The 20,997-nt window shown below is 41.6% G+C and overlaps 1 protein-coding gene across 1 annotated transcript in view; it reads right to left on the reverse strand.

Annotated features, from left to right (window-relative positions):
- KSR1 (kinase suppressor of ras 1) overlaps window positions 1-20,997 on the reverse strand; it is a 206,949-nt gene that overhangs the window by 75,725 nt on the left and 110,227 nt on the right. Inside the window, exon 2 of the mRNA XM_081346632.1 lies at window positions 20,247-20,387. Within this exon, the coding sequence (XP_081202758.1) occupies window positions 20,247-20,387 (141 nt within the window). The remainder of the gene's footprint in view (window positions 1-20,246; window positions 20,388-20,997) is intronic.

Genomic DNA, 20,997 nt, shown 5'->3' on the forward strand with positions numbered 1-20,997 from the left:
AGGCATATATCAAAACCACAGCAAATGACTTCCATTTTATGACCAAGAAAAGTTTATGGACAAGACCGTGAAATCTTCAGAAGCTAAGGTCAACTCAAAGGCGACTTGGTAGATGATGCTGGATGACAGTCGCACCCCATAAAATCACACAATCAGCCACCAATCAATGAAATTAAAAAGTAGCATGAGGCCGAAGAAGTCAAGGGTAAGGAGGGCGGCGGGGGAGAGGGATGGAAGAAGAAGAGGATGTAAGATGGTGGTCGCCCCCAAATGTTTGGGCACCAGGGACCAGTTCCATGGAGAGAGATTTTTCCATGGACTGGAGAAGGTGTGGTTTCGTGTGCTGCCTGCATCCGGGCCGGTTTCTGGCACGACACGGACCCATTCCAGTCCACGGACTGGGGGTTGCGGACCCCTGGTCTAGAGCAGGGGTCCCCAACCCCCGGTCTGTGGACCATTACCGGGCCACAGCATGCCAGCAACCAGTCTGCACAAACAAGCAAATCCCCATCCCCACACAAAAGCACACACCCTCCGGTCCGCAGAAAAAACTCTCGTAACTGGTGCCCAAAAGGTTGGAGACCTCTGGTCTAGAGGTTACGGCTCCAGGTTAGAAATCATGTGGGAAATAGTAGGAGAAAAGAGTATTGTTTGCCACGTTGAGTTGTTTTAAAAAATAATGAAAGCAGGATATAAAACAAGTAAATAAAAAAATGGAGGGAGAAACGGCACCAGCAAACTAAAATCAGGGATTGAAAAGTCACTGAAATTGTTTTAAAAAAATGTCTAGAGAAGATTGAACATAAAACACAATCTCAGAAATATATCGTAAATAGTTCCAGATAGGAGATTACCATGAAAACCATAATTTTGTGTAGCTGGAGAACATGCTCCAATCTCCTCAACTGCCGCTTTCCTGATATGCTGGACAATTCCTGCCTTTACCAGCTTAATTGCATATCTTCTCTGGGGATGAGGAGAAAGGTAATGCAAACATCTGGAACATTCCAGGTCAGGGAACACTGATTAGTCTGTTCATTAACATAATTATGCGTGCTGAAAAACTGGCAATCTCCACATTTCATGAGCTAATTTTCTCACATAATCGGTTGCCAGAACTGGATCCTGGAACATGTTGTTAATGCTTGCCAATGGGCTGGCTTGCACCCAGGATCTTAAAAAGATCTGCTACCGATATCAAGTTTGCAGAGGAGGGTGGGCGTACAATAAGTACTCATGCGAATAGTTGGTTTTTGCTCACTCCTATGTCTATACTTATTAAAAAACTTTCAATGTACAACTTTTGTTTTGGAAAAAGAAAAAAAAATCAGCCAATACTGTCAGCCCAGATCTAAGGACCTTGTTGGTTTTCCTGATGAAAATACACGGTCATGGAAAGATGGCTACAGCCAAGTTCTTTGCAGAGTTGACATACCCCCTCACTATTGTTTTGTCTAAGAGCATGATTTAATAGGGATATACAGCATGGGTCATAGTAATGAAAATTTGGGGGGGTGGGAGGGTGGGGGGAGTAAAAAAAAGTTTGAACTGCTAGGGCTTCTGAGCAATCCAGGAAGATTGCTGGTTACTTAACAACGTTAGGCTAGAATACTTGCTCAGCACGCTTAGTAATGCATTTGAATTTTGCGACTGCTGCTTAAGTATCAAAGGTCAGAATTCAGGCTGAGCAGAATCTGGGACACCTGTCAGCCCAAGAGGAATGCACTCTTCACGCACACAAACACACACAACTGCAATATTCTATCTCAAGCAAGCTATTATTAGCAAACAAGATCAGTACCAACTTTGAGAGCTGTGCAGAAGCCTCGTTCTTATTAAGACTTGTCCCTGGGCTACGCTGCCCCAGCTAGTAACTGGGGGAGCTCAGAGGAAGCATCTCATGCAAATATGTTCCCTGAATCTAGAAAGCTAGCATACAAAGGACAGAGAGTAATGCTGGCAAAGACTTAATCCTTAGTATTTAGTTTGCTAAATTATTCCAAAGGGAGGCTGGTAGGCTTAGAAAACTTCTAAGCTAAGAAAACCTAAATTGAGAACGCTTGTAATTTAAGGAAGGAGAAAAATTCAAATGAAGACTTAATCCCTGATGCTTGCTTTTCTAAATTCAGGACTGCTGTTTCAGTCCCTTGCTCTTTTTAAATTTGGTGGGACATTCAAATCAAAGGTTCCCCTCTTGCTCAACCCATCCAAGTTTCATCACAGGAATTTTAGAACATCAGAATGGAAAATAAGGAAAAAAAATTAAATGCAGCCAAGGTGATTATATTTAGATTTTCCTAGTGACTTTAATTTGGCAGGCTGACAGGGGAATTCTGGGAACTAAAGTCCCTACATCTTACAATTGCCAAGATTTGAAATAGACAAGTGGCCTGATGAATTTACCATCTAAGTGTAAGTCTATTATTATGAAGGAAAATCCCACTTTGGGAATCATTAGGAACAGATCTACCAATATCAGAATGCCACTATAAGACAGTGCAGCCATGTTTGGAAAGTTATATAAAATTTAACTCAGCATTATCTCCAAAAGGACTTGGTGTGTTTTTCAAAAGAAAGAGAAATCAGGTAAGGAGCTTCAGCAAAAACTGCATCTCTACCATCAGAAGGATGTTTTAATATCCTTTAACTGGAATTTACATTCTAGGTCGGCAGTTTGGCGGGTCGAATCCCGAGTGCCGCGTAGCAGAGTGAGTGCCTGTTACTCGTCCCAGCTTCTGCCAACCTAGCAGTTCGAAAGCACGTAAAAATGCAGGTAGAAAAATAGGGACCACTACGGTGGGAAGGTAACAGCGTTCCGTGCGCCTTTGGCGTCTAGTCATGCTGGCCACATGACCACGGAGACGTCCTCGGACAAGCGCTGGCTCTTCGGCTTTGAAACGGAGATGAGCACCGGCCCCTAGAGTTGGAAATGACTAGCACGCATGTGCGGGGGAACCTTTACCTTTACCTTTAGATTCCAGCACCTGGGCTTTCTACAGTCTATTCTGGGTACATTATCTTTATAAATTATTTAAAGGAGGGAACAGAAGAGACAGTCATGAAATTTATGGATAACACAAAGCTGGAGGGATTCCTAACAGCTCAGAACATGGCCTCAAGTTTCAAAATAATCTTGAGAGACTTGAACCTTGGGCCCTATCCAACAAAACAAGGTTCAATGTTGAGAAATACAAGATCCTGCACTTAGACAGGAAAAACCAGATGCACAGGTACAAGATAGGCGGGAGCTGATGAAGAAGAATCTGGGTATCTTGGTAGATTAAGCACAAGCCAGCAATATGCAGTTTTGGGCTAAGTCAACAGAGATATAATGTCAAGATCATAGGAACTATTAATATCACTCTCTGCTGGAACACTGCCCAGTTGTGGTCATCAAAACAAAAAGGATGCTGAGGAACAGGAAATAATGCAGACAAGAGTGAAAAAGGTTATAAGAGGCTAAGAGGTCAAATCCTATGAAGTGTGCTGCACTGCAGTGTGCTGCAGCTGCCACAAAAGCCAACACAGTGCTAGGCTGCATTAACAGAGGGATAGAATCAAGATCACGTGAAGTGTTAATACCACTTTACAATGCCTTGGTAAGGCCACACTTGGAATACTGCATCCAGTTTTGGTCACCACGATGTAAAAAAGATGTTGAGACATTAGAAAGAGTACAGAGAAGAGCAACAAAGATGATCAGGGGACTGGAGGCTAAAACATATAAGGAACGGTTGCTGGAATTGGGTAGGTCTCGTTTAATATCTCAGCGGCTGCCACAAAGAAGAGAGAGTCAAGCTACTTTCCAAAGTGCCTGAAGGCAGGACAAGAAGCAACAGATGGAAACTAGTCAAGGAGAGAAGCAACCTAGAACTAAGGAGAAACTTCCTGACAGTTAGAACAATTAATCAGTGGAACAACCTGCCTCCAGAAGCAGTGAATGCTCCAACACTGGAAGTTTTTAAGAAGAGACTGGACAGCCATTTGTCTGAAATGGTATAGGGTTTCCTGCCTGAGCAGGGGGTTGGACTAGAAGACCTCCAATGTCCCTTCCGACTCTATTGTTGTTGTTGTTAGATCAAGGGGAGAGATGATAGCAATCTTCCAATGCTTGAAAGGTTGTCACAGAGAAAAGGATGTGGACTTATTCTCCAGTGCTTCCAAGAGTAAGAGTAAGAGAAGAATCAGTGGGAAGAAATTTTACACTACAGAGAGAGAGCCAGACCTGAAATAAACAGGAATTTCCTGATTATGAGAGCTACTAAGGTGTGGAATAGTTTGTCTTCTGAAAATTATGTGCTCTATCTCTTGAGGATTTCAAAGAAAGTTCAGAGGGACATTTGTCTGAAGCTGTGTTTTTCAACCTCAGCATCTTTAAGATATGTATAGACTTCAACTCCTAGAATTCCCCAGCCAACACTGGTTAGGCCAATTCTGGAAGTTGAAGTTCACACAACTTAAAGTTGCTCAGGTTGAACAATAACGGTGAAGGGTTCTTCCTGGGCAGCAGGCTAGACTAGAAGACCATTAATGTGTTTTTCCTAGATTCCTGTTACCTTAACCACTATGGCTTTGGGTAAGAGATTTTAGCATTCTTCTTTAATCTATGCACAACAATGAACATTCAAGTCTTGAGTTTGGGTTGTGTCTTTAAAATAAACCATAAAAATGAGTTGGCTAATTTGGGAAATTCTGTGTAAATCACTACAAGTAATCCTCAACTTATAACCATAATGGAACTTGGCCATCACTGTTGTAAGTCACGATGGTCGTAAATTGGGTCACCTAAATCACTGAGCCAATTTTATGACTGTTTTGCAGCAGTCGTTAAGGGAACACCACAATAGTTAAACAAACCAATGTTTCCTGTGGGTTTGTTTTGCTGAAAACCATGAGTCCATGCCGGTTTTCAGCAAAACTGTTATAAAATGCGGTCATAAACTCTTTTAAGTAAATTTACATAAATTGTAACTTCAAAAAGTCACACAGCAATAGCAATAGCCTTTAGACTTATATACCACTTCATCATGCTTTATAGCCCTCTCTAAGCAGTCTACAGAGTCAGCAAATTGTCCCCAACAATCTGAGTCCTTATTATACCAATCTCAGAAGGATGGAAGGCTGAGTCAACCTTGAGCTGGTCAGGATCAAACTCCTGGCTGTGGGCAGCATTTGCCTGTAATACTGTATTCTAACCACTGTGCCATCATGGCTCAAGGCTGCCTCTAATCAACACAAATGAATTTACCCAATCAGACAAAAATGGGGTTGATCAGTTTCTGGCTTGGGATGCAAACATACGGTAGTCATTATCCACTTATTTCTTAGATTTGTGTTTGTCTAGTACAGCAGAGCGCAGTAGCAGTGAAACTTCTCAAAAAGAAAGTTCAGAAGTACAAACCTATCTAAAAATAATTTTTTTTACTACTTGATATGGTTTCCCTGCTTCGGAAATAGGGGAGATTGGTTGCAGTTGTCTAATTGTACAAGCAAAGTTATATCAAAGGTGTCTCTAAGTGTCATATCCTAGGAGCCAACACCAGTACTGATCATGCGGTATGTAAGACTGATGGATTGGTTTCCTTTTGCCAACAATTCAGAAGTTACTTGCTAAAAAAAAACCATGATGTAAATCAGTGCTTCTCAACCTTAGCAACTTTAAGGCATGTGGACTTCAGTTCCCAGAATTCCCCAGCCAACTTTGCTTTGCTGACTGGGGAATTCTGGTAATTGAAGTCCACATGCCTTAAAGTTGCCAAGGTTGAGAAACACTGATAGAAATAATAATAATAATAATAATAATAATAATAATAATAATAATAATAATAATAATAAGAAGAAGAAGAAGAAGAAGAAGAAGAAGAAGAAGAAGTTGGTCCCTTTATAATAATAATATAAAGTTGGAAGGGACCTTGGAGGTCATCTAGTCCAACCCCCTGCTCAGGCAGGAAACCCTATACCATTTCAGGCAAATGGCTGTCCAGTTTCTTCTTAAAAACCTCCAGTGTTGGAGCATTCACCACCTCTGGAGGCAGGTTGTTCCACTGGTTAATTGTTCTAACTGTCAGGAAGTTTCTCCTTAGTTCTAGGTTGCTTCTCTCCTTGGTTAGTTTCCATCCGTTGCTTCTTGTCCTGCTTTCAGGTGCTTTGGAGAATAGCTTGACTCCCTCTTCTTTGTGGTAGCCCCTGAGATACTGGAACACTGCTATCATGTCCCCCCTCACCCTTCTCTTCATTAAACTACACATACCCAATTCCAGCAACCGTTATAAATAAAAGAAGATCTAAACCTCACTTATCAAATTTAATAAGAAGGTCACTGGAAGTAGAAGGAAATGAGACAAACATTTCCAAACTAACTTTGAACACTGAAGTCTAATGAAGTTTCTTATCAGAGAAGGGGCGGGGGAGGGGGACAACTTTCCATGCTAAATGTGATGTTTTTGGTACCTGCCATTCCACCCAATTATCTCACTTCCGACCATTGCAATCTCCCCAATGAATCCAGCTATCAAATACGAAAAACAAAGGGGGAGAAATATTGAAGAGTTCACTTGTTCAAACATGCCTTTGGTTTTTTTTAACTGCTTGGAACATATCCCAATACAACATGTACAGGTAGAGAGAGAGAGAGAGAGAGAGAGAGAGAGAGAGAGAGAGAGAGAGAGAGAGAGAGAGAGAGAGAGAGAGAGAGAGAGAGAGAGAGAGAGAGAGAGAGAGAGAGAGAGAGAACAACAACAAACATATCCAGGGAAGGATCAGAAGGGACGTTGGAAGACAAAATAATCCACATCGGGGGTTTTTTTCCATTATTTGCTTCCTTGCTCAATCTTGTTTCGTTAATCAAAATCTCAACAGAAGGTTGCCAAGGATGGAGTTTCGGATAAAACTGTGTTATAGAATAAGCAGAGGATAGAACAGCTTTGAAGGGGGAAAAAATCAGTTTCACAATCTAAAGAACTTCGCCTCCCCCCGCCGCCCATTCCTTCAGTCTAAAATTAGCTAATTGTGCTGCTGAATCTATAGCACTCGATTTGCTTCAAGTCTGTATTTAATACTTCACAATTATGAACAGAACTAACCTAGAGAGAGAAAAAATGCTCTTTTTCCAAGTGATAAGGCCAGTTAGGGGACAGCAGGCTGATTACAAAACACTTGAAATTGGATGTATTAGTAGATGGTTTATTAGTGATTTGTTTTTATAGGCAGCCCTCCAATTATCACACAAATGGGGCCATAGCTGGATTCCCCAATTGGGAATTGCTGGTTGCAGTGCCCAAATTTGGATCACATGATCACGGGAATGCTGCGATCGTTAAGTACGAGGACCAATTGTAAGTAATTTACCAATCGAACGTTTTCAGTGCAGCTGTAACTTTTATTGTTTGCTAAACAAATGGCTGTAAGTCAAGGACTACCTAGAGTTGTACAGATAGTCCTCGATTTATGACCACAAATGAGCCCAAATTTTCTGTTCCTAAATGAAACCTTTGTTAAGTGAATTTTGCCCCATTTTGCGACCTTTCAAGCCACAGTTGCTAAGTGAATGAGTGCAGTTGTTAAATTAGTATCCCAGTTGTTAAGTGAAACTGGCTTCTCCGTTGACTTTGCTTGTCAGAGGATCGCAAACAGGGTATCACATGATCCTGGGTCACAGCAAAGGTCATAAATTTGAACCAATTGCCAAAGATCTGGATTTTTGTCTCATGACTACAGGGATGTTGCAAAGGTTGTAACTGTGAAAACTGGTCATAAGTCACTTTTTTTACTGCCATCGTAATTTTGAACAGTCACTAAATGAACTGTTGTAAGTCAAAAACTACCTGTACATCATTCATCAGTGGTGAGAGGCCACCAGGAAATCCCATGTTGTAAGCCAGACTGGAAAATCAAAAGCCCATCCAAGGACCTTGGAGCCAGTGTCAAGCACTCCTCTGCTGCTGGCTAAAAAATACACATGGTCCTCAATTTACGACCGGTCACTTAGCAACTATTTGAAGTTAGGATGGATATCCCACAGCTGCTTACAACTCAATTTTGAAATGACAGCTGGGTCACATGATCACATTTTGGATGCTCACCTTTATGGCCATTTACAGCATCCCATGGTCACATAACCATTTTTTTTTTGGTTTCTGGTGTTTATTTTCAGCTTCCAGCAAAAAATGCCCATTGGGTAAAACAGATTCACTTAACAACTCTAACATATGCTTAGCAATCACCTGGAAAAAAAATGCCCCAAAATTTGGACCAGTCACACAGTGGCCTGTCTAACAATCGCAATACCTTATCACTGTAATTCCAGACATGATTATAAGGTCTGCCTATAGTTCCAAAAGGGACGTGGTGGCTCAGTGGGTTAGGACGCTGAGCTTGTCGATCAGAAGGTCGGCAGTTTGGCGGGTCAAATCCCGAGTGCCGCGTAACAGAGTGAGCGCCTGTTACTCGTCCCAGCTTCTGCCAACCTAGCAGTTCGAAAGCCTGTAAAAATGCAAGTAGAAAAATAGGGACCACTATGGTGGGAAGGTAACAGTGCTCCGTGCGCCTTTGGCGTCTAGTCATGCTGGCCACATGACCATGGAGACGTCCTCGGACAAGCACTGGCTCTTTGGCTTGAAACGGAGATGAGCACCAGCCCCTAGAGTTGGAAATGACTAGCACGCATGTGCGAGGGAACCTTTACCTTTACCTTATAGTTCCAAAAACATGTATAACACATGTATAACAAGAGCAATAGTGCATAGACTTATATACTGCTTCCTAGTGCTTTACAGCCTTCTTTAAGCAGTTTATAAAGTCAGCATATTGTCCCCAATGATGTGGCTCCTCATTTTACTGACCTCAAAAGTATAGAAGTCTGAGTCAACCTTGAGTTGGTCAGCATCGAATTCCTGGCAGTGGGCAGAGTTAGCCTCAACTTACAACTATTACTTTAGTGACTGTTTTAAGTTACCACAGCATTGAAAAAAGTGCCTCATGACTGTTTTTCACACTTGTGACCGTTGCAGCATCCCCATGGACATGTGATCAGACTTGGCAACTGACTCACATTTATGACAATTGCAGTGTCCCCGGAGTCATGTGATCATCACCTTTTGCAACCTTCTGACAAGCAAAGTCAATGGGGAAGGCAGATGTTAGCAGCATTGACACCAGATTCACTTAACAACCGTGTTACTAATTTAACAACTGCAGCAATTCACTTAACAACTTTGGCAAGAAGGGCTGTAAAATGGGGCAAAACTCACTTAACAGCTGTCTCAATTAGCAACAGAAATTTTGGGCTAAATTGCAATCGTAAGTCAAGGACTTCCTGTACTGCATTCTAACCACTGTGCCAGCAACATATGCTTCGGTCTCTGTTAAAAACCTGAGCCAACTGCTGAGGGAAAAGCCGGTTTTATAGCCTTGTGGAAGGCCAGCAATTTTGCCTACAACCACTTTGTGAGGTAGACAAAACAGAGAGAGACTACTAGGTATTGCATCTGTGGGCCAGCTCCCTCTTATTTTAATCCTAAAGCAATCTTATTTAGTAAGCTGACCTGAGAGAAACTGATTGATCCAAAATCCCACAAGAATGAGCTCCACTTTTTAAAATCTTTTGTTATATATATATTTTAAAAAACCTAGCAGTAAGCTTGCAACTTATATCTCCTAAAGAAAAGAAACGAAGATTCCTCTGTGGTGCTGAGAGTGTTTCCCTTAGGTTATTGCAATAAGATGAATTAAAACCCAGGTCCTAATCCCGCTGTGTAGGGTTTAGTCAGTCCCTGTTTGGAATACTGGGTCCAGTTCTAGAGACCTCACTTTAAAAAGATATTGATAAGATTTTGTCCAGAGATGGGGTACAAAATGGTGCAAGGCCTGAGGGACAAAACATATTAGGAGAGATTGGAGGAACTGAAGGAACCTGGAGGACAATACATATTGGAGTGGTTGTCCAATCTCTTCTTTAAAGTTTCCAGTGATGGAACACCCAAAACCTCTGAAGCAAGCTGTTCTACTGATTAATTGTTCTAACTGTCAAGAAATTTATCTTTATTTCTTGGTTCTCTCCTTGATTAGTTTCCATTCATTGCTTCTTGTTCTGCCTTTGGGTGCTTTGGAGAATAGCTTGACTCCGTCTTCTTTGTGGCTAAAGGTAAAGGTAAAGGTAACCCCGCACATGCGTGCTAGTCATTTCCGGTGCTCATCTCCGTTTCAAAGCCGAAGAGCCAGCGCTTGTCTGAGGACGTCTCCATGGTCATGTGGCCGGCATGACTAGACGCCAAAGGCGCACGGAACACTGTTACCTTCCCACCGTAGTGGTCCCTATTTTCCTACTTGCATTTTTACGTGCTTTCGAACTGCTAGGTTGGCAGAAGCTGGGACGAGTAACAGGCGCTCACTCTGCTACGCGGCACTCGGGATTCGACCTGCCAAATTGAAGATCTTCTGATCGACAAGCTCAGTGTCCTAACCCACTGAGCCACTGCGTCCCTTTGTGGCTACCCCTTAGATATTGGAAGACCGCTATCATGTCTCCCCTAGTCCTTCTTTTCATTAAACTACTAGACATATTCAACTCCAGCAACTGTTCTTTGTATGTTTTAGCTCCCAGTCCCCTAATGGCAACAGCGATAGTACTGCTTCTCATCTTACTTTACAGAAATGACTTCACAAAAAAAGTGTAGCGCAAGCTTCCAGCAGAGGTAATGGGTCAATTACCAGTGGAACAACCTGCCTCCAGAGGTGGTGAATGCTCCAACACTGGAGGTTTTTAAGAAGAGACAGCCATTTGCCTGAAATGGTATAAGGTTTCCTGCCTGAGCAGGGGGTTGGACTAGATGACCTCCAAGGTCCCTTCCAACTTTATTATTATTATTATTATTATTATTATTATTATTATTATTATTATTATTATTATTATTATTATTATCTGAGTTTAAACATACTTGAGATAAAGACATGCACATCATCCAACAAAAAATAAAATAAAATAAAATTTAAAAAATAGATATAAAAGAAACTCAAAGGGCAGACTCAATGGACCATTAGGTCTTTTTCTGCCATCGCTTTTCTACGTTTCTGTCTTCTTGCTGCCAGCCACCACCTTCACCATTATTCCACTCTATTCATAGAGGGCTGGAGGAATAGAGGGATGAGCAGATTTTGGTGGTTTCACCTACCTCAAGAACCGCAAAATCTGGGCAGAGAAGGTCTCTCACACTCCGCAGCGTGACGGGCTGAGTGTCCTTCGTGCTGGCAGGAACTTTCCCAGTGGCCCAGTTCCATAAACACTCCATTGTTCAAACTGCAATCTCTCCCCCAAACTAAAGGATCTGACAGCCAGTCATTAGCCTCACTTTAAACATAGGCTTTCCAGATTTAAAATGGAAAGCAAGCAAGCCACCGTTTGAACAGGGCAGAGTTTTCCCACCCCTGAAATCAGGAGCTGCTCGGAAAACATCGGCCTTGGAAAGACTAGCCGCTCTGGGATCTGTGGAGTCAGCAGATATTTTAAATTGTAGTCAACCGGCTATTTATGAAAAAAAGGGGGGATGGTCTCGGGGCTTTCCAACCTGTCTGGAAGATTTATTTTTGGAACTGGCTGAGCAGAAGGGAATAAAAAAGCATCCCGATGCTGGAGAAATAAAAGGGCAGAGCAAACGAGAAAAAGGGCTGATGGTCTGGAACGCAGCTCTCTTTGCACTTCCCCAGCTGAAGATGACGATGTTATTCATTCAGCTGAGTCCGACTTTCGGCAATTCTGTGGGCCACGTTTCTCCACTTCTTCCTTGCACTATTTCTTTTGAATTTTTCTACGCTCTGGCTGGTGTCAGCTTTGATGCTGTCCAGCCACCGTGTTCTTTTACTGCTTGGTTTCCTTTTAGCGCTAACTCTTCCCCCCACATGATGTGGCAAATTAAGTGAGACCCCCGTTTTTGTTTTTGTTTTTTTGCCTTCTAGTGACAGGTCTGGTCTTCTGAACCTGCTCTCGGGGATATTTGCAAAAGGGTCTGCACTGTTAAGGAAGTGGAGATCGTCCTGGACCAGAACAAACACTGACTGGACATGGGTGGTGAAAGTCCCTCCCTGAGAAGCGGGACGCCCCAAAACCACAACCGGTACCCAAGGCCCACAGCAGCACTCAACTGCTTGCTTCAAATGTGGAAAGGAGGGGAATCGCCCAGCCAAGTGCTGAGCCAGCCATGCGGGGAAGAAACCAACCCTTAAGCCCACAAAGAAACCCACCAAGCCACCGCCACGGATCTGGAGGGAGTACAACTCATAGATGTCTCTGGAGATTCTCAGTCATCCAGGTCATGGTTGTCCCAGTGCAGATGGACTGCTGAATCTTGTCCAACCAATCCAGGACAAGACTGAGCAGTCCACCTGCATTTAAAAGACAAAGGCTACTCTTTGGAAGACAGCAAAGTCCACATTTTGGACAGAGAGAACTGCTGGTTTGAAAGAGGGGTCAAAGAGACCATCTATGTCAAAATTGAACAGCCCTCTCTCAACAGAGAGGGAGGGATCCAACATCATCTATCTCCAGTCTACAACACAATCCTTACAGCAGTTCCAAGAAGGCTCCACACCCATTTGCACCACTCAGGTGTCCCTGAGGACACAAACAAACCTCCACGTGGCCTCAATGACTCTCTAAAAGAATGCAAATGACCAGCTGTCTTCAAGGAGTATGAATCCTGCCATTCCACACCATCCAGTCAGAGCCGAAGAAGCTTCTTTGGATGAAAAGCAAAACGTCTTCAAAGAAAAACAAGAAAGTCCAGTTGCCTCCTGGAAAAGCACCTTTGGGGCAAGTCGTAGAGTTCTCCCCACCGTCCATGGGTGGCGATGGAACTCCGACCAACCCAGCGGAGGGCCCTGGAAAAATCTGATACCGACTCCGACAAGAGACAACTAGAGAGACCAGTGCGAAGACACACAGAGTTTTCTAAAACGGACATGCATAGAAAATGGGTCAAAAGTAAAAAAGAAAGAAAAAAAGCAGTCAACAAATATGCTGCAGACTGACAGTTGGAAAGCCTTGGAAAAGATACTCAGATCTATGCCCTCAAATATCAGAAATGTGCAAGTCATGGTTTTCCCTGTGATGTTCTCTGAAAAAGAAAGTTGGACTTGGAAGGAGCAGGATAGGAAGAGTACAGGTAGTCCTCGACTTAAAAAGGTTTGTTTAGTGAGTGTTCAAAGTTACAACAGCACCGGAAAAAGTGACTTGTGACAATTTTTCACACGACCGTTGCGGCGTCCCCAGGGTCACGTGATCAAAATCCAGGTGTTTGGCAACTGACTCATATTTATGATGGTTGCAGTGTCCTGAGATCATATGATCATCTTTTGTGACCTTCTGACAAGCAAAGTCAATGGGGAAGCCAGATTCACTTAACAGCCAAGTTACTAACTTTTATATACATACACACACACACACACACACACACACACACACACACACACACACACACATATACATATACATATACATATACATATACATATATATATATATATATATATATATATATATATATATATATATATATATATATATATATATATATATATATATATATATATATAAACATAATCACCTTGATATTTGATAAACAGTGTGTTGTCTGGGTTTATATTTACAAACAATCAATAACAATTAGTTTCTATAATTCCATAATCCACATAGTAGCTTTCCTTGATTTTCTCTTCTTCCAATAATATTCTCATTTATCAACCTTAAATTAGTACATTTCTTAGTATTTTAATAGACAACAATTGAGTATAAACATTTTTCTAGTATTTCTACACGTGTTACTAACTTAATAACTGCAGTGATTCACTTGAACAACTGTGGCAAGAAAGGTCTCAAAAGGGGGCAAAACTGACTTAGCACCTGTCTTGCTTAGCAACGGAAACTTTGGGCTCAACTGTGGTCTTAAGTTGAGGACTACCTGTACTGAGGCCTTTGAACTTTGGTGTTGGAGAAGACTCCATGGACCGTATCATGGACACTCAAGAAAACAAACCGATGGATCATTGAACAAATGTAATGGCATGTGGGAAGACCTTGGGAGACAGTAAGGCTGACGTCAGCCTCCTGAGGTAGTCCAGACAGGAGGCATCCCCAGAAGAACTAAATATATTTTACAGTAAGTTTGCATTAACAGAAACTTGCAACTCTGAAAATACTTTTCTCCTCTGTTGTCTTTCCAGCCCAAGAAACTAGAAGAGGTCCCTTCTGAGATTTTTGCCATGACCGTATTTCTGTTGGCGGGTCTGAGCTGCCTTTTATCAGAGCCTTTTCCCCGGGATCATTCCCATTACAACAAATCAACCCAGAGTACTCCGTCGAGGTACAAAAGATCTAGCTCAAATTATTCTATTTTGGACACATTATACAAAGACCCAACTCTCTGAAGAGGTGAAAAGGAAAAAAAAGAAAACAGTGACCAACCACAAGGTTGAGGGACTCAGTTACAGCACAATGGGTGCACCATTAGAAGACTCAAAATATCTGAATAATAATAATGATGATGATGATGATGATGATGATGAAGAAGATGGAAGGGACCTTGGAGGTCATCTAGTCCAACCCCCTGCTCAGGCAGGAAATCCTACACCATTTCAGGCAAATGGCTGTCAAGTCTCTTCTTAAAAACTTCCAGTCTTGGAGCATTCACAGCTTCTGGATGGAGAAAAACTTTCAACACATAGTCCTTGACATATGAACATAATGGAGCCTGCCCATTACAATAGTATGTCAAGATGGTCATAAAATGGGTCGGTTACATGATCGACCTGATTTTACAATGTTTTTTATGGCGGTTGTTAAGCCAAGTGTAAATGTTGAGTATTACCTCTATGTGGTCACTAAGAGTAGACCTCAACTTCCTGAACAAATTGACATTAAATTTTATATGGCAAGGGGAAAAACCAAGGATTAAAATGAAACATCTGCAGGATGTTAAAGAAAATGGGGGTTTTGGACTACCAGACTGGGAAACATATTATCATGCAGCAGCGTTAACTTGGATTCGAGAATGGATAATTTTAAAGAATAAAAGATTATTAACTCTAGAAGGCCATGATCTGCAATTAGGCTGGCACGCATTCCTATGGAATGAGAAGCAAGGGTTATATCAACATTTTCAAAACCATCGGATTAGACAAGCGCTACTTAAAATTTGGAGTAAAATTAGAAAACAAAATTACATTAAATTACCAGTCTGGTTGTCCACCCTTGAAGCAATAGTCTACCCAAATTTGTTTAATTTGGAAAACAGTACTACATATAAGGTTATTACGAATGAAATGGGAGAACTGAAATCTAGACAGGAACTAGAACAACAAGGGATAAAATTGGAATGGTGGGCTTACCTACAGATACAAACACGATATGGGAAAGATAAGAAAGAGTGGGGGATAAATATTCAAGAAACTGCATTGGATAAAATTTTATTGGGGCCAGATGAGAAACAAATAAGGAAATTATATAGTTTGCTATTGGGGTACAAAATGTTTGAGGAACAAGTTAAAGAACCAATGCTAATATGGGCTAAAAATTTGGGATTTGGCATAGATTTTGATATCTGGAAAACTCTGTGGAATAGAAATAAAAAGATAACGCTGGCCTCAGCTTATAAAGAAAATTTATATAAAATGTTTTATCGGCGGCATCTCCCCCCAGCACGATTAGCCAAAATGTACAAGACAATATCCCCTAGCTGTTGGAAGTGTTCCAAAGAATTAGGTACTTATTTTCATGTTTGGTGGTCCTGTAATAAGACGCAAAAGTATTGACAAAGGATTCGGACATGGCTAGAGGAAATATTAGGACGGAGAGTCGAATGTAGACCAGAATTTTTCCTGCTTGGCATAACAAAAGAGAAACATAGCAAAGAAGAGTTATATTTAATAATACATATCATCACAGCAGCGAGAATGACGTTCACCCAGAAATGGAAAAACAGTGAAATACCGGAAGAGAGTGAAGTGATAAGTAAAATTTGGGCGTGCGCAGAAATAGACAAGTTAACTTTGGAAATTAAAAATAAAGACCAGTCAAATGACTACAAAATTTGGAATAAGTTTTACTCATGGTGGGAACAGAAAGGAAGGTCACAACAGAAACACACAGGATGCTGATTTCACATATTACTAGAATAAGGTGGTTGATAAGATTGAATATTCTATAACTGTATATAAATGATATGTACATAAAGTGTATATATGTATATAAAACACAAAAATGATGTAATGACAAGAAGGACTGTCAGACCATTAACACCTTGTCCAAAGTTTTAAATAATAAAATTTGTTATAAAATAAAATAAAAAATTTAAAAAAGGGTAGACCTCAACTTGATAGCACATAATCAATCCATCAATTGAAAAAGGGACATATAAATAAAGACGGATAGAAGAAAATGACCAGAAATTGTAGAGATTAAGCTGAGGCCTGCAAGAAATGTCTCAAACAACAACAACAATTATCAAGTTACAGAAGGAAAGGCAAAGAGATTTTGGAAAGGGGTACATTGGCAATGGATGAGAGCAAGAAGGCAGAGTGCGGTAGCTCACATTTTTAATCTCTCTTTTCTCAGGAGAAATGAAACTGTGGCTGGCCATTGTTGTGCGCCTAGTGGGAGGGAGCTGCAGCTCAGAACAGACTGAGAACGCATAAAAGAACTCTTAGCTAATTTAAACAAATGCCCGTCTTGAGGGCCAAATGGTTACATCATAGTGTACTGAAGGAACTAGCAGAACTGCTAGCTGTAATCTTTGTGAAAGAACTTGCCAAAAAAAACCTAGGAGTGCAAACACATTAGCAGAAGGAGTCAGAAAGATTCTAGACAGACTTCAACTATGTGCTAAAAAGAATGAAATTACTAAGAGGAAATATAAAATTCTCCACCAGGGAAGAGAAGGGAAGGGTTACCCAGCTGCTCTCATTCCTAGGACAGGATTAGAACTCACAGTCTCCTGGTTTCTGGACCAGCCTCTTTAACCAGTAGACCCCCAACTCCCCCACAAGCCATAGCCCACTATCGGGCCTTGAGCCGATCAGAAGCGGGCTGCAGAAGTGGCAGGCAAGCAGGTGTGCATGTGTGCATCCCTCTTGCACAAGCAGTGGGTGAGCACATGTGCACATGCTTCATTTGCACGAGCAGCGGGAACGGAATGATCCTTTCTGTTCACATACACACACACACACACACTAGTCCACAAAGGCTGAAAGGTTGAGAAACTCTGTACTAGATCAAACTAATCTAATCTAAACTAAACTAGCAAATTAGTCACAGAAGCACAGAAGTAAACTGACAGCTATCTACAGATATCAAAACACCTAGAGTTCCCTTTGGTGAGATGGGCAGCTATATAAATTTGATCAATAAATACATGATTAATAAATCAAAAGATTACTGCATTCCAAAGGAGGTAACTTGTTTTCTATTTTTCAGAGACTATGAATAAAATCTATAGGGAGGTTAGAAGGAAATTTCCCAGTAGTAGGAACTATTAACAGCCGAATACACTGCCTCGTGAAGTATGTTCACTCAGCAGAAGTCTTCAGAGCCTGGATCTGCACTGAAGGGAAGTTAGACTAGATGACCTCTGAGGTTGTTTCTAATGAAAATTAGTCTACATGTGATTTGTTGCCAGTTATCACATCTGTATAGTCCAGTATGACTCTATTGAAGATTCACACACAAGTTCCTTGTTTGGAGCTTAAGATGTTGTGCAAACCTAACCAACTATGTTTTATTCAGCAAACAATTAGCAAGCCATGGCTCAGCATGCTATAGAAACTACATCTAAACCTCACTGCTTAAAAGAAGTGTATTCTTTTAAAGCAGGGGTCTCCAAACCTGGCAACTTTTAAGACTTGTGGATTTCAACTCCCAGAATTCCTCAGCCAGCCAGGGCTGGCTGAGGAATTCTGGGAGTTGAAGTCCACAAGTCTTAAAGTTGCCAAGTTTGACGACCACTGTTTTAAAGATTGAAAACAGCAATTCTGAGAAAGGAAGGCTAATGAGGATTTATTAATATGGTGAAGCTGGCAAAAGCCTTGTTACTGGACAAGGCAACCATCCTTGAGACACTGGAAGTGTGACTAGCAGCATTTTCTGTGAAATATTGTTGGGGGATGTATGGCACAACTCTAAGTACTGTGCAGTAATCTTTGATTTATGACCACAATTAGGACCAGAATGTCCATCACGAAGTGATGCGATTGCTGAATGAACCCAATTTCACGGCATTTTTACCACAGTAATTAAGCGAAAAACGCAGTGGAATCTGGCTCCTCCCACTGACTCTGCTTGTGGAAAGCTTCTAGAAAGATCACTTGCCTCCGCAGGCTTGAAGGGCTAGAAACTTGCCATTTTCCTCCCAACAGAAAAGCAGACATTCACGAGTTAAATTCCCCAGCTATCAGCCACTCTTTCTGCCCAGTTGTAAAATAAACATAAGGATTAGATCTTAAGAGTTCGGGAAAATGTGTTGCTAAACAAGATTAATTTTTCCCCTAGTGGAAAGTTGAGCAGGGAAATTGGTTAGACGTGATAACATCTCACGCATTCTGCTGATGTGTGTCTTTTACTTGAAAACCCAGGAAGAAGTCAACAAAATTGTGCAAAAGCTGTCAGACCTCATCCCGCAGAAGGAAAAGCTGACATGAAATACAATGCATGACGATGAATAGATATCTTTCCCGCTGCGCTCTTCCAAATAAAAGAAGACGTGTGATAGGCAACTGGAAAAATTACCTTGCAGTGAATGCTTGTGTGCATTCCAACACTCTTTTCCAACACCCTTTTCATGCCAACACCTTTCAAACCACTCTGAGGGAGGGGAAAAACCCCCACAAAGTTTCCTCTTTAGAAAGAAATTACCGTGTAAAGCCTCGTGGAGGGAACATTACACTAACAGCTGCCAGAAAATTCTGTAAAGTTTTGGTGAGGTTGAAAAGCAAACTCATTCTACGGACAACGAACTCTGGAGATTATGTATTGAGGAAGAAACTATGTCATAAAAACAGACGACCAAAAAAACAATCAAACCTCCCCACAAAAGCCATAAGAAGGCATAAGAAATCAGGGCATTATGCACTGAATACCTTTCTGCACAAACAGAAACGTTACAGTTAGTCCTCAGCTTATAAACACTATTGGGACCAGAATTTTTGCATTAGAATAGAATAAATAATAACTCTGTTTTTCACTTTGAATGTACACTAGTCGGCATACATTAAAATGAAATTTTGTTGCATGCAGTTCTCAAAGGGTCACCACCTCCAATATACACTACGTAAATATGACAAAAATAAATACAGAATTATGCACATATATTATGCACATATATTAGATGACACAGAGAGACAACACAGTCTAGTTCTGGTTATGTATACATATGCATGGCGAGAAAAATGAATCTTGCGAGTTTACCTGACGGATGGCATAAATTGAATGTGTCATTGAGGCCACCTGGAGGTTTACCTGTGTCCTCAAGGTCACCTGAGTGGTGCAAATGGGTGTGGAGCCTTCTTGGAACTGCTGAAAGGACTGTGTTGTAGCCTGGAGATAGATGATGTCCTACCCCATAACTCTGTTATTCTATTATTCTATTGCTGAGCAAGGCAGTTGTTCAGTGAGCTGTGCTCAATTTTACAAACTTTTTCCCCATGGCTGTTAAGTGAATCACTGCAGTTGTTAAGTGAATCACATGGTCATTAAATGAATCTGGCTTCTCCCATTGACTTTGCTTGTCGGAAGCTGGCTGGGAAGGTCAGAAATAGTGATCGTGTGATTCTGGGATGGTGCAACCATCACAAATTCCTGCTGGTTGCCAAGTTCCCAAATTCTAATCACATGACCACAGACAACCTTTTTCAGTGCTATTGTAATTTCAAATAGCCGCTAAATGAGTGGTTATAAGTGGAGGGCTACCTGTATAGCAATTGCAACAAAATTAAAGTTCTTAAAGCCTCCAGCTTGCCTCCAGAAATTATGAGCGCTCCATCACTGGAGGTTTTTAAGAAGAGACTAGACAGTGACCTATCTGAGACGGTATAGGTTCTCCTGCTTGAGCAGGCGGCTGGACTAGAAGACCTCCAAGGTCCCTTCCAGCTCTATTCTATTCTAAAGAGAGAGTAATATTAAATAAAAAATAGGAAGTCACCTATATCCATTAACCACGACAATTATTCAATTATACCCATGAGAAAACCACGGACTTTGTTTCCCTTACCTGGATGACGTCCTTCCGCAGGTTAACTAGATGTAACCAGTCGCTAAGCCTGGGATAGCTGTTCAGCTCCACCGTCCTGTCATTTAAAGGGAGGCTGAGCTTGCACTGTAACTGGATACTAATATAACGGACCAGTTTCACCTGTGGAAGGAGGAGAGAAAGATTAAAATGGCTCCAAGAAGTGAGTCCGAAACAGCAGAATGGGAAGGAACTGGCATGGATTTCATCACATTCACAAACTGAAGTCAGGCGGCCTTTCAGTGTCGCTCATTCTGCCAAGGGTTAGCAGCGCATCAAGGTATTTTATCACTGTCCCTTTGCTTGGGGATCAATGCTCAGCCTCAGGGTCTATGGAGATTCTCAGTCGCCAGGTCATGGTTGTCGCAAAGGTGCTTTTTCAGGAGGCAACTGGACTTTCTTGTTTTTCTTTGAAGACCTTCTAAAACAGGGGTGTCAAGCTGCACCCACCCCATTGCCGGCAATGGCAAAACTGTCCCGATACGTTGCGCGATGTCACGTGACGTGGCGAGTTTGACATGTCTGCTCTAAAAGAATGCAAATGACCAGCTGCCTGCAAAGAATATAAACCCTTCCATTCCCCACCATCCAGTCAGAGCTGAAGAAGCTTCTTGGATGAGAAGCGAAACGTCTTCAAAGAAAAACAAGAAAGTCCAGTTGTCTCCTGAAAAAGCACCTTTGGGTAAGCCTCAGTATTCTGCGTGTGTAAAATGGGAATAACTGCATTTTTATA

This window comes from Vipera berus, assembly GCF_964194415.1.
Source record: "Vipera berus genome assembly, chromosome: 1".
Taxonomy (NCBI): domain Eukaryota; kingdom Metazoa; phylum Chordata; class Lepidosauria; order Squamata; family Viperidae; genus Vipera; species Vipera berus.